The sequence below is a fragment of the Numida meleagris genome, chromosome 25, assembly GCF_002078875.1.
Source record: "Numida meleagris isolate 19003 breed g44 Domestic line chromosome 25, NumMel1.0, whole genome shotgun sequence".
Lineage (NCBI taxonomy): Eukaryota > Metazoa > Chordata > Aves > Galliformes > Numididae > Numida > Numida meleagris.
In genome coordinates, this window is record NC_034433.1 from 1132954 (window position 1) to 1146075 (window position 13122).

The 13122-nt window shown below is 48.3% G+C and overlaps 2 protein-coding genes across 3 annotated transcripts in view; one reads left to right on the forward strand and one right to left on the reverse strand.

Annotated features, from left to right (window-relative positions):
- CEPT1 (choline/ethanolamine phosphotransferase 1) overlaps positions 1-1123 on the reverse strand; it is a 26088-nt gene extending 24965 nt beyond the window's left edge. The window contains exon 1 of one of the 2 annotated variants that reach the window (XM_021377531.1): positions 873-1123. The gene's annotated coding sequence lies outside the window, so the exon portion shown is untranslated. Of the gene's footprint in view, positions 1-369; positions 668-872 lie in introns of those variants that run through there. The other variant, XM_021377528.1, reaches the window with a different exon arrangement.
- DRAM2 (DNA damage regulated autophagy modulator 2) lies at positions 1186-9832 on the forward strand. The gene is made up of 8 exons (XM_021377533.1): positions 1186-2336; positions 4201-4358; positions 4617-4684; positions 5197-5336; positions 6852-7029; positions 8659-8741; positions 8969-9061; positions 9485-9832. Exons 2-8 carry the CDS (start codon positions 4228-4230, stop codon positions 9590-9592), a joined length of 801 nt encoding a protein of 266 aa, XP_021233208.1. The 5' UTR covers positions 1186-2336; positions 4201-4227; the 3' UTR covers positions 9593-9832.

Here is a 13122-nt window from a genome sequence, read left to right on the forward strand (position 1 = left end):
AAAGGCGCGGGGGGACGCGTTGGGGGGTGGTGGTGGGGGTACGCACACTGAGCCCGGCGGGTCCCAGCCCGCTCCCTCCTTCCCGCTGCCCTCCCAGGGAACCTTATTCTTACCGCTTACCTCCTCTCAGGGGCCCTGCGGTGCCCCGGGGGCTCCCCGACCCCCGGCTGCCTCCCCACCTCCGAGTGCCTTCAGCCTCTCGGTGCTCCCCATCCCTGTAACGCGCCTCCTCAGGCCCTCCCCTCCTTCCTGACCCCCCCACACACACACATACACTTGGCTGCCCCACGCCCCCCGCTCACCCCAGTCCCCTCCCTGGGGCACCAAGCCCTCTCCTTGCCCCGTTTCCTCCCGCTCGCCTGTTCCCACCTCGGGATATTGCTCGGTGCTTTCCAGCCGCTCTCCCTCAGGCAGCTGGGGCTGAAGGTTCACGGCAGGCGCTGAGCCGCTCGGCCGTGCCATGCCCCTAAAGCACGGCCCCGTGCCCCGCACACCGTGCCCGCCTGTTTGCCTTGGCACCGCGCTGCCCGCCGCCTCCTGGGGATGAGGCCAACATGGGGTCACAGTCATAGAATCACAAAATGGCCTGGGTTGAACAGGACCTCTAAGATCATCTCGTTTCAACCCCTTGCTGAGTGCAGGGTCGCCAACAACCAGGCTGCCCAGAGCCACGTCCAGCCTGGCCCTGAATACCTCCAGGGACGGGGCATCCACAGCCTCCCTGGGCAACCAGCGCGTCACCACCCTCTGAGCAAAAAACTTCCTCCTAATATCCAACCTAAACCTCCCCTGTCTTAGTTTAAAACCATTTGCCTTTCTCCTGTCACTACCCACGCAGACAGCCCTCAGCCCCCAGCAGCTCACCCACGTACACGAGGAGTTAACGGCGGCTGCTGGGCATCTGTACGGAGACAACGCTCAGCATGAGCCCACTGCCATCACCGAGCGATGGGGACAGCACGACCGATCCATTCCCTACTTTCTCACTTTGTCCTTCGAGGGTTCACAACCTTTAACCGGCGTTATCAGTCCGACCCTGCCAATAAGTTGTGCAAAGGAACACAGCCGTGTCCCTTTGTGACTCGTCCCGGTCCGACCTTTGCAGAGCACAAACAGCAGCTCACTTTGCAGAGCACAAACAGCAGCTCACTTGCTTTCTCTTTCTGCCTTCAGCACAGCGTTTTCCCGGAAAGAAAAAAGCTGGGAGCGCGGGGAGAGGCTGACGCCGCCTTTCCTAGCCCGGCTGTCAGCATCGATTCCGAATCCTCCCGTTTCCACCCGTGCTTTCCGCCGTCTTTTCAGCGTTCTCACGATTGCTAACTTTTTGCCTTTCGTGCCCTCGATCAGCTTTTATTTTCGTTACTTCTGTAGTTTCTGTTCCGCGTGCTCTGGATGCCGCTGCACGCTTCCTGTGCTTCCAGGAAAAGCTCTCTTCATGCACTTCCTCGCCTCGCTCTCGATAGCGATTTGATAATACCTGACACAGGCAGAGCTGTTCTGAGGGTTAACCCCCTTCCCCTTTACCACGCAGACATGTCTACAAAACAGGATGCAAGCCTTAGAAAACGATACTGAAGAGAGAGGCTGGCCGTGGCCGCGATATCATCAGTTGGCAAAGGGCCTCGCTGGAAAAAAAAAAAAAAAAAAGCAGGACGTTGAGTGTGTTTTACTCCTTGCTGTTGAAAACAATGGGACAGGATGAGGCGCTAATCATAATTAATTGCAGGGCTGGCCGGCAGGTCTACCCCTGTGCAGCGTCCTGCAGCTGTAGGGTGAGCTCAGCAGAGCTCTCACACTGCAGCCAGAGCTGCCACGCTGCTCCGTGCACCGGACCACGCGTAGAAGGTGATGATTTGTGTGCAGGGCATTGCCTCCACCTGTGGGGCGGGATGGATCATGGGGACACCCGCAGTACTCAGTTGGGAGCAGCTGAATTGCGTTGCAACAGTCACATTCAGCTTTGTGCCTTGAGAGCTCCTCATTTCAAGTTAAACCCTTCTATAGACGAGTTCTATGAATCTTAAAGTCTTCAACCTGTTTTCCTGCATTGCTGCCGTCCCACCATGCACGTGCTTCGCTTCTTTAACCACTTGAAGAATAGAAAAAACATTGAGTCAGGCCAAAAGAGCACCTAACCAGAGTCCTGTGGCAGTGACTAACAGAAGATACTAAGAAAGAGACTGGTATAGATGGAAAGGTTTAGAGTTCCCTTGTATCTTGAGCATTTTCCTTTATATCTCAACAATCTAGGGGAAAAATGGAGCCAATGGGGAGCTTCACCAGAAAGATGACTCTGGATTCTTCTTGAGGAATTAATTCTACGCCCTCATTCTCAGGTAGGTGGCATGCTGGTTGGTTGGTTGGTTGTTTTCAGGCAAACATCTGTTAGCTCAGAAATAATGCTAAGGCGCTGTTAACATTGAAACGCTAAGGGCAAATCAAAATCCAGATATCAGGCTGACTGCTTGAAGATGGGAATTACACGCCCTGGCAAATGGCATCAGAAGCAGAGAATGCTGGGCAAAATTTGTGTTTCTTTCGTACAGGTTCCAAATGTGCTCATTTGAGAGATGGGATTTTGGAGTTGTATTCATTATGATCTGTATTGCATGAGGGTCTTTCAGTGAAAGTCAACATTAGAGGGCGAACATTACGTTATTTTTTAGCTTAAAAGTGAAAGTGCAAGGGTCAGAAAGCAAGCAACTTCAATGGTCACTTTGTTCTTAAACAGCAGACGTAGTTACCCGATACTGAACGTCCTCCTTACAAGCAGCTGAACCTTTAATTTTATAAGGATGCAATTCACTCTTTACAAGGGCTATCAGCTGTGGGTGGCTTTTGCTCTGTCCCAGGAGCACGCCTTGTTAGAACCACTAATACTCTAGGCTTCAAGGAAGCACAAGCACAAGGTGGTGATGAGTTTCTTGTAAATGAGCAATGCTCGTTATGCGGCGTTAGCTGATGAATCTGCCGAGCTGGGCTTCTGCAAGCTTCCCTGCACTCACAGGTGGAGGAAGTCAGCGAAAAGATACGCCTTGGGAGGAGATGCTTGTGAGCACATAGCAGCGGTGTGCAGGATGTATGCACCAGCAGTGCTGAGATGCGAGGGAGGAGATCAACTCAGATCTTTCAGATTCGTTTTCCTCCTGTGAAACTTACCAGTTGTGCTTCCTGCCTCTTCCTCTCTCTTTGTTTTGCCAGCCTCTTGCCCTCTGGGCATTTCATGCCCCCTAAAGCCTCTCAGTGCTGCACTTATTCCTATGTTCTCTCATAGTGCTGTTTTTCTTTCCTCACACGCTGTTTGATCTTTGTCTGGGATGCCCTTGGATCTGTATTCTCTATTATTCTTCTCCTTTCCCCTGTCTCATATTCCATTCACAGGTCCAGAACTGGATGGCATGTGAGTACGTGCTTAGCAGTTTTACTCCACTGTAAATGGACCTTTCCCTCCCACCTGTAAAACTGCAGCACAGTTCTTCCACCCAGAGTCAGCAGTCCTTCAGTTCAAAGGTTGTGGCTGGTAGCAGTAAGCTCATGCTCATGGGTATCTGCAATCTTATTTAAGTGATGCTTATAACAGATGTTGAGTCACACAGCATGACAGGCTCTAAATGAGAGCAGATATTAAAAGTAATTTTAGGTTATTTTCTCGATGTCTGCCCAGCTGATTGTTAATGGAAATGAGAGGCTGTACAGGAGCCACTATCAGTTCAGTTGTCACTATCAGGACACATTCTCTGTCACAGCCTCGTTAATTCTAACACGGTGTTATGACTCAACGATCCTGAAGATTTTTTCCAACCTAGGTGATTCTGTGACTCTCCGATGCAAGGCTGAGAAGAAAATCGAGTCAGTTATTCACAGTGACCCATCTGACCTCCTCCTGGCAGCAACAAATGCCGAGGCACGCAGCGAAGTGATGCTTCTGGTTTCCTTTCTTGTGGTCTTCTCAGAATTTCAGCGTTAACGTGTCCAGATGTTATTTCTGCTTATTGATGATTGTTTCTGTGCCCTGAGGTCAGATATTCACATTGGCTTTGCAGGACAGGACCGAGAGCGACACCAAACGCACCTCATCCTGGCACGGCCCCTGTGATGAGAAGAGCCCTCCCTGGCAGCACCCGCAGCCTGCACGAACGGGCAGTTTGCCTCAGAAAAACCAAACGCTGGTAGTAAACCTTTCCATTCAATTCCCCACAGTGTTCAGAGTTGGAAGTCAGCCCTGAGATGTGGTGGTTTCAGCAAGGCCTCTCTTTCTTGCCCGTGGCTTTGGTGGTTTGGTCAGCTGCAACGTTTGTGTTTTCGTATATTACTGCAATCGTCCTCCGCCACGTTGACCCTCTGGTGCCCTACATCAGGTTGGTAACGTTCATACAATCTACATTCCCAACTGCAGAGCATCGAGGCTGTATGTGTGTGCCCCTAATTTTGGCCTTTCAGACTTCCAGGTCCTTATTCACCTTTTGCGTGGAACCAGGACCAGAATAAAACCAATATCTATACCGAAAATGTTCATTCCTTGTTCTAAGGAGAGCATGTTTCTTACGGTTTCTTTGCAGACTGAAATAAGGAAACTTGAGTTGCAAATATTTTTAGCATTGATTTCTCTCTTCCAGTGATACAGGGACAATACCTCCCGAGAGATGCTTATTTGGGATCATGTTAAATGTTTCGTCTTTCTTGGGTGAGTAGAGTTGCTTGTCCCTGGCAAGCTGCACACAGTTCTGGGATCACACAGTTTTAAACTATTTACTTATTAAGATCATTAAACAGCCCGTAATTCTCATCAAAGCTACATTTTAGGCAACTAATTTATTTCTGTTAAGTGACTTTGAGGAAAGTATATCACAGGGATGTTACCTACCAACTGCAAATTGCAGAAGGCTAAAAATACATGAGAAAGAAAGGATGGGAAGGGAAGGGAGGAAGGGAAGGGGTAAGAGAAATAGCAATGCAGAATTAAGGAAGTCATCTGATTTGTGCTTCGGTTATGGAGAGAGAAACAACATCTTACGTTTTTCACGTGAAAGGGACCAGAAAAGCCCAGTAAGTTGGTTGTGGCAGCTTTGACTTCCACATTCCCACATTTCCTAAGGCAGTTTTTGTACTTTAAACAGATGCCCCCATCACTCAGCGCATTCTCAGTTAAAAAAAAAGAGAAAAAAGCTTCACTGCATTTGGGTTCTTCATTCCCAGGTATGGCCACCATGTATGTCCGTTACAAACAAGTCTATGCTTTGAATCCAGACAAATCCAGGATTGTCAAGCTTAATAAGATTGGCCTTACACTAGGACTGATGAGCTGCTTTGGACTTTGCATCATTGCAAATTTCCAGGTTTGTGTCCAGAGTTGGGTGTTTGCTTTCTGTGATAACTGATAAGATGGGATGGGGGGGGGGGGGATTAAAAGCAAAACTTTTGAGGGAAAAACCCATTGTTTGTTTTTTTTTAAGTCAAATTCCCTACAGAAACCATTAAAAATAAGTTGGAATTTGGAGTTTCTTACATATTTCTTATTTTCTTTACCCACTGGGATTTGTGAGCAGCCAGTCACAAAATTCCAAGCCATCAAAAAAGAAGGAGAAGTTCTGCAGGAAGCAGATTCATCTTGCAGCTCCTTGTAGGGGATTTGAAAGCCCTGGCTCCAGATGATAAGACCACAGCTGGATCGTATTTTGATACAGTATAGTATAATCCTTGACCTTCCAAAATGTGATGTTCTCACCTGTCACACCATCAGCTGGATTAGGTTCATTATCACTGGTTAGATGCAAGGCAGTTGTGCAGCTGCTAGCTTCATCGTGTTAATTACCAGCTGGACTTTTCAAGGATCTGTAGCAGCACCTTTAGCCACTAGAGGTTGCAGTGGCTCACAGCTCTCCTGCTGGATCAGCACCAGGGAAAACTAGCTCTTGGGAAACTCCACCTTTCTCTCATTTCCTTTTCCCGTAGCACAGCTCTGCCATTGCTTCAGCAGTCTGTCCTGGAAACTTCAGCACGCTGATTTTTGTTTGACTGGGAATTTTTGGAGGCCTTAACCTATTTTTTAGAACCCAAGCTGTGCACTCAGTGTCGCTCCGCTGTCAATTCAGCACTTAACATTTCATTTGTGCTCTCTAATAAAGTGCACATAGCAACTGTGAGGAAAGGATGACTCCAATTCCTTATCTTAACAGATACTCGGACACAGAGAGCTTCATGCTTTAGGGCATAAAACGTTACCTGCATGGATGGGGTGCAGAGAGGCTGCCAACACAGTGCACAATTGACAAGACATGCTTTGCATTTTATTTGGGCACTTTGCTCAGGCAGGGATAGGAGGAAAGGACAAACGAGGCTTACTCAAACTGCAGTCATTCAGAGAAGTGCTAAAGCTCGTTGTTTTTAGCCTCATTTTGGGGACTAGAATCGTGTGTCACGTTTGTCTTCTGTTGCATTATCCTTCGTAGACACAGACTCCTTGGCTAGAAGTATTCAGCAGGCAGCCTGCTGTCACTCTTGCTGCCTTCCCACCTGCAGGGATTCCTCCATCCAGTTTCCATGTTACTGCCCAGCGTGGTAACAAAGGCAGCGCTGATGAATTCCTGTAGTTGAGATATAGCTGAGCTGGAAGTTAGCCACAAGAACTTCCCCAGAGCAGCAATGCAGAGGGCGGGCAGGCGCTGGCTCCCAGCTCAATGTAGGGGGCTTCCAAGAAAATCTCCTAAGTGCTGACACATTCCAGAACTCTCTCGGTTTGGGACGTGAGCAGATAACTGAGCGCGTGGAGCGCCAAAAGTTTACAGAAGAAAAACATTCCCCGAGTTTAAAATTAAACCAGGTTCTGTACAAACTGTCCTTTCTCTCCGTAGAAATGCATTCTGTACTACATCCACGTGGTCGGAGCCTGCCTGACATTCGGAGTGGGGGCCATTTACATGCTGGTTCAGACCATCCTCTCCTACCTGATGCAGCCAGAAGTTCACAGCAAAGACATCTTTTGGATCCGGCTGACCGTGCTGCTCTGGTGTGGCTCAAGCATTGCAAGCAGTATCCTTGTGCTGCAGCGTGCCTCCATGGAACATAGCTGCTTCCACAAACTGTATGTGCAGCTACGTTAGTTTAGCCTGCTGCTATGACAGCCAGTGCTACGGGTCTACCATCTTTAGGTTCACAGCTTGTGTCGTGGTTTTTCTATCCAGTTTTGTAGCCTGGAAACTTCAGAAAGAAGGCACCATCAGGGTAAGCCTGCTAGGAAGTCGCAAGCTAGCAGAAAAGTTCCAGTTCTATGGTGGGGTATTACTAAAACACGGAAGGGCAAAATGTAGTAAAAAAGAACACACTGCTAACCCAACTGTGTGCAGCACAGCGCGCTGATACAGCTCCCAGAGCAGCTCTGAAGGTTCTGGCACTTCTCACAGACACAGCTGTGGAGCACGCTGCCAAGGTTGAGTCAGAAGAGACATCCGAGCTGTGATCTCCTCCCTTGCCCATCCTAGAGGTCAAAATACAAGAAGTTTCTGGCAGGCTTTCACCACAGCCTTCCTTTGGCTCTGGAACTCATCGTTCCCTTTGAGTTCTGAGTGCTGCAAGCAGCCATGGGTTTTACAGAAATCTAGGCGAGCTCATTCAGAAACAGAGGCTTTCTCCTCTCCAGAGTTATCTGACAATCAGGAAACGGAACCACAGGCGTTCCTCTGCTCACTCCTAAACATCGTGTGTTGAAGATCGTGACTCAGTTGCGTCAAACAGGATTACAATACTAAAGCATTAGAATTTACATTTCCAGAGACATGAGTCCAAAAATCATTGCCTAAACGCTGTTCCTGCTGCAGTTGAATCGAGGCCACCTATTTAATCCCTGCTGATTTTATTTATTCCCGGGCTGACAGCCAAAACCAACATTAAACCATAGACCACCTCACTATCACCGAGCTCCCTCCACAATGATATAATTTGGCCCAGGCTGATTATCAGTAACGAAGCGAGGAGGAGCAAGGGAGTCAGCTGTGAGATTTTTTGGTGCTAGAGAAGAACAAGATTTTCACTCCAAACAGTTAAGAGCCAAATACTGAGCAGACTGAAATGGAACAACGTGAACTGATTCAAGCTAAGAGCCTTTTACAGATGCCAAAAAAAACACGAGATCTGTAGAGGTCTGTAAAGCAGTACGGTCTAACCAAAATTAGAGGGAGTGTAGAAAAAAGGATATATACACACATATATGTATGGAAGGGGAGTAAAAGGGAAATTGAGTATTTCCTAAATTAACAGCTCATCATGTAATAAGGGAGAGGTGGTGCAGACTGTTAACCAGGGAACCACCACCTGAACGTTGGAAGTGGTAAGCATGGTTTCCATCCATCACAGCCTAAGTGCTTCCACACAGGTGTTAAATGTGATCGAGGAGGTACAAGAAGATGCAGTATACAGAGAACAACGGTGACTGATGCAGCTTAGAATTAATTTTTCATTAATTTTCATGTTGGTACAACCTACAAGTCGAAGGGAACAATGTGGAGCTGTTCACATCACCGTTACCATTCATTATGCTGAGGAGACCTTGTAGAGAACACAGAGATTTCCCTACAGACTCAGTGTGAAACACCCCAGCGCCAAGGCTGGAATTTCCAAGTTGCTCCTTCTTTGTCTTGAATCTTCCTTAACGTATGTCTGCAGTGTTTGTTTCTTCTGTTGTCTTATACAGTGGCCTGTATGGAACAGATCTAGTGCAAAAGTTGCACTGGGACCCCCAGGAAAAAGTGAGTAAAAAAAGAACAACAAAAACACGCTTTCAACAAACTCTTCTGCTGAGTTCAGCACTTTGTTTTCAGGGACTCCAGATATTCAAAGGGAGTTTGCTTTCTGAATAGAGTAGTTGTGGATGCAGGGCGCTGTGTGTTCGAGCCAACTTTGTGTCTTTACAAGGTCACCGAGACTTTTCTCACACTGATTCTATTTTCTCCCTTTCTCCCTCCCTATTATGCAGGGCTACGCGGCTCACATCGTCAGTACTGCCTCCGAGTGGTCATTAGCATTCTCCTTCCTCAGCTTTTTCCTCACCTATATTCGTGATTTTCAGGTAAAATCAATGTTAATGTTGAGTGCTCTGTTTCTCCAATCTTCCAATAGCCCAACACAATGCAAGGTGGGCTCTTTACGTGCTTCTAAGCTAGACAGCATGTATCAGTCCTCAAGGCTGGAAGACCCGAGCAGCATTGAATGGCCCCTTCTTCCTCAGTAGGGTACACTCCTCCTGTGCTGGCAGGCAGATCTCAGCATCAGACTAACTGCAACCAGCTTCACGTGCACGATGTGTCACAGTCACGGGAGCTTTGCTACAGGATTGCAAGGCAAATTATGGAGTCAGTCCAGGAGGACAGCACGGGAGCGGGTTAATAGTTCTGGAGCTGATCTGTGTTTTGGTCTTGCATCCAACCGTCCATGCTGAGCAAGTGACGAGCCTGCTAAGTTGTGGGTTCTTTCTTTTTTTTTTCCTCCACAGAAAATTTCCCTGCGTGCAGTTGTCAGCTTGCACGGACAAACCCTTTATAACACACCGCAGAGCTTTGCGACTGACGAGCAGAGGCTGCTGATAGCAGGGAGCATCTGATGAAGGGAAAGAGAACTTGTTCTCTGCACAACTCAGGAATTTAATAGCAATAACCATTCATCCTTCTAAGCATTTATTTTATGTGTAAAAGAAAAATGAAGTGATTGTATTCTACTTGACACAAAGGGCTTTGCTATTAACTCACGCAGCAATGCAAATGTTATCAGTATTGAACACAAGCCTGTAACATTTCTACACATGCTAATGTCATGGAAGAATTAAATGAAGGTTATTGAAAGATTCGTGTGTCCTCATCACTTCCCTCAGACCCAACGGAGTGGGAGCACAGAGCTCACCTCCCTCAGCCCCTTGTCCCGTTCTTTCCAGAGCTCCCCAGGCCAAGCACTCTGGGATGCACGGAGCCCTTCCATCCCACCAGCTCTCCCGCTGGAGCTGACCCAGGACCTGCACTCTGCACCAGAGCTGAGGACACCAAAGCCACCTCCTCCCTTGAGCCACCTACTCAGCTCAGCTCCCTAAACCCAACTTGGCAGCAGTAGCTCGGATTCCTTCTAAAATTATCACTACGTCTACAGCCACATAAGCTCTAGCACGTGTTTTCTCTCACTCTGGTATCTTCCCTTCCCTGGAGGGGCAGTGAAAGGACCAGGGCTGGAATTTAAACTGAGGGAAGTCACAGCTGCTGCCCAGGACAACCTCCTCCTCCAGGATGAAAACTGGGGTTGGACTTCATCAGCACTTGCAGCAAACTCAGCGCCATTTTGCCCCTCTGGCAAAAAAAAAAAAAAAAATTAAACATCAAGAACTTTGGTAGCTGGAAAATTAAATGTACCAATGGAGTCTCGCACATGATCTTGATGCCTTTGTATGCTTTTCCAGGCATCTGCACTCAGCCTCCACTCTGATTTCCTTCCCCACGTTGGTCTCTGTGGTAATGAGCTGGGCGGACCTTCAGAGCATCCCAGCAGAAACTTCTTGCACCTTCGTGCCTTGTTTCTGCAGCAGCGCCTTCTCCCCTTCCACCTGCAGCAGTGCTCCTCAAACCGCACCATCGCTGCTCTGTGCCTGCCACGTCCACCAGAGCAGGGAACTGGGGGCTCTGCCGGATTCCTCCTCCACATCTCCTGCTGCCAACCTTGCCACTGGAAATCAGCCATGGCTTGTCCACCTCACATTCACTGCAGGGAACCCAAGGTCACCTCCACGCGATCCAGAACAGCTTGAAAGGTGAATCTGCACATCCAGGTGGCACTTCTCATGCCAAGCAACCTCTGACAGCCGCGTGTCCTCGTACAGAAGTGCCGGTGCTTTGGTGGGCTGACCTCTAATTGAACAGTAACACCTTTGTGCAGGGACAGTTCTTGTCCTCACACTCCGAGCCACCACGTTAGGTTGATGTCAGCTGGCCCAGTACTCTCTTTGCCTCCTAACCAGCTTCGTCCAGTACTCACTGCCACCTTTGTTCTTCCAACCCACCAATTCCTAGAAGACTCCCACTGTCTCTTCATGAATGCTTGCTTGAAAGTGAGTTTTAATTCACAGCCCAAATCCAGTCTTCATATTGTTGTGTACTTAACACAGCAAGCACAATTCCTTCTGGTGGCCGCTGACAGGACCCAAGGGAATGGCACAGAGGTTCAGCTTGGACATCAGGAAAAGGTTCTTCACCCCACGTGGTGGTTGGGCATGGAGCTGGCTCCTTAGGGCAGTGGTCATGGCACCGAGCTGCCAGAGTTCAAGAAGCATCTAGACAATGCATTCAGACACATGGTTTGATTTTCGGGTGCTCCTGTGTGGATTCAGGGGCTGGACTTCATGATTCTCACGGGTTCCTTCCAACTGAGGATGCTGTACAATTCTGCTGTGTAAAGGCTGCGTGTGGGGCTGCCTGCCAGCAGCCTGCTCAGCTGGGGCACAGCCAGTGCTCCCAGGACTCTAGCTTCTACTTCACAAAGAAACTCTCAGTAGCTCACAGTCGTTAAGGGATGAACAGTGCAGGAAAAAAACCCATTCAGTGCTACAGACAATGTGGCTGGATGAGGAGCAGTTCCAGCAAGCTGCAAGGTCCTGGGCTGTTGAGTCCTTTTCCTGCTGTTGTCGGCACAACTTTCCCATACCGGCACACCAAGAGGTTTGTCTTGGCTCTTAGTGATCCTCTCAGCTTCCAAGAGAGCTCTCCAAGAGTGACGTCTGCTCTTGCACAGACAGCTTGGCTTTGCCTTTCTGAATTGCACCCCATTTTCCATTATTCAACCACAGGGAACCAACTCCTTCACTTTCTTCTACCAAATCCGACTGGTCACATTTCTTCAAAACCTTGCCGCGAGGTCTCTTCTCTGAATTTTCACTATTTTATCACAATCTCTACAGAAAACAGAGGGGTAGGCGAGCAGTTTGTTAGGGGAAGAGAGGTTCTGGAAGAGAGGTGATGCATCATAGAACTTAAATCCTGGAGGATTTAAGAGAGCAAATGAACAGAGCTTGATTTGTTTCTTCGTAGATCATCAGAAGATAAAGATGTTTGGTGAGATGACAGGATGGATGAAAGATGTTTGTTGGAAAAGCATCACAACCGATGAGCAGAGCACCAGACACGAGGCAAGAGGCTGCTTCTCTCTTTTCTGATTGTCCCATCGTGCTGGCTAGGATGGAGGCAGCTTTCTTCATAGCAGTCTGTACAGCGCAGTGTTCTGGGTTTGTGACTAACAGTGCTGGTAACACACCAGCATTGTGGCTGTTGCTGAATATCACTTGCACAGCATCAAGGTTTTCTGTTTTTCACTCTGTCCCTCCAGCAGGAACGTGGGAGCGGACAGAACCAGGACAGCTGACCCTGAGATACCAAAGCGATGCTCCTTACCATGTAATATCGTGGGTGTTTGTTGATCCTGTGTTCACCTTCCCAACCATTACGTACGCTGAGGTCTTGCTTTAACCAAACATCTGCATGCTGATGGCACACATTAAATTCTTTATTTTGCCTTGCCTGCATGCACAACTTTCACTTCACCTAGTAAACTGTATTTATCTCAAACCACAAGTCTTCTTGCCTTTTGCATTCTCCCCCTGCTATAGGGAAGGTGAACAACCAAGCAATTCTGCAGGAGCTGGGCTGCTGGCCTACGCCAACCCACTGCACCCAACACGTAGTGAACAGTCCCACTTTTCCCACAGAACACTCCAAGGCAGGCTTAGCCAAACTTACACTGCTCCCACACCTTCTGGAACAAGATGAGACAACAGCTGTTTTCCTCATCGGTATCATTCACTGATCAAAAATCCCACCTCCCATTAATTAGCCTCTCTGCTTTGCATATTTACCAAGAAAGCGCACGTAACTTGCTTGCTCTGTCTTTATCGAGCAAGTTCTACAGGGATCTGCAATGCTGAATATAGCCATAACTGGACAAGAAAAAGCAACGTCAAGTTCTGTCGCATTGCATTCATGGCTGTAGCAATAAAGACTTTGAAGAACTGCAGGAAGGCCTCACAAACGTCAGCAACGTGACAAAATTTAATGTGGCACAAAGGGACATGGGTTAGTGACGGGACCTGGTCAGGCTGACAGT

What these genes read in the sequence shown, in the direction of transcription:
- DRAM2 (XM_021377533.1), top strand. Translation starts at nt 4,228, where the DNA reads ATGTGGTGGTTTCAGCAAGGCCTCTCTTTCTTGCCCGTGGCTTTGGTG. An exon ending in TGGCTCAAGCATTGCAAGCA is followed by an intron (nt 7,030 to 8,658) that starts GTATCCTTGTGC and finishes GTATGTCTGCAG; the next exon opens with TGTTTGTTTCTTCTGTTGTC. An exon ending in CCTATATTCGTGATTTTCAG is followed by an intron (nt 9,062 to 9,484) that starts GTAAAATCAATG and finishes TTTCCTCCACAG; the next exon opens with AAAATTTCCCTGCGTGCAGT.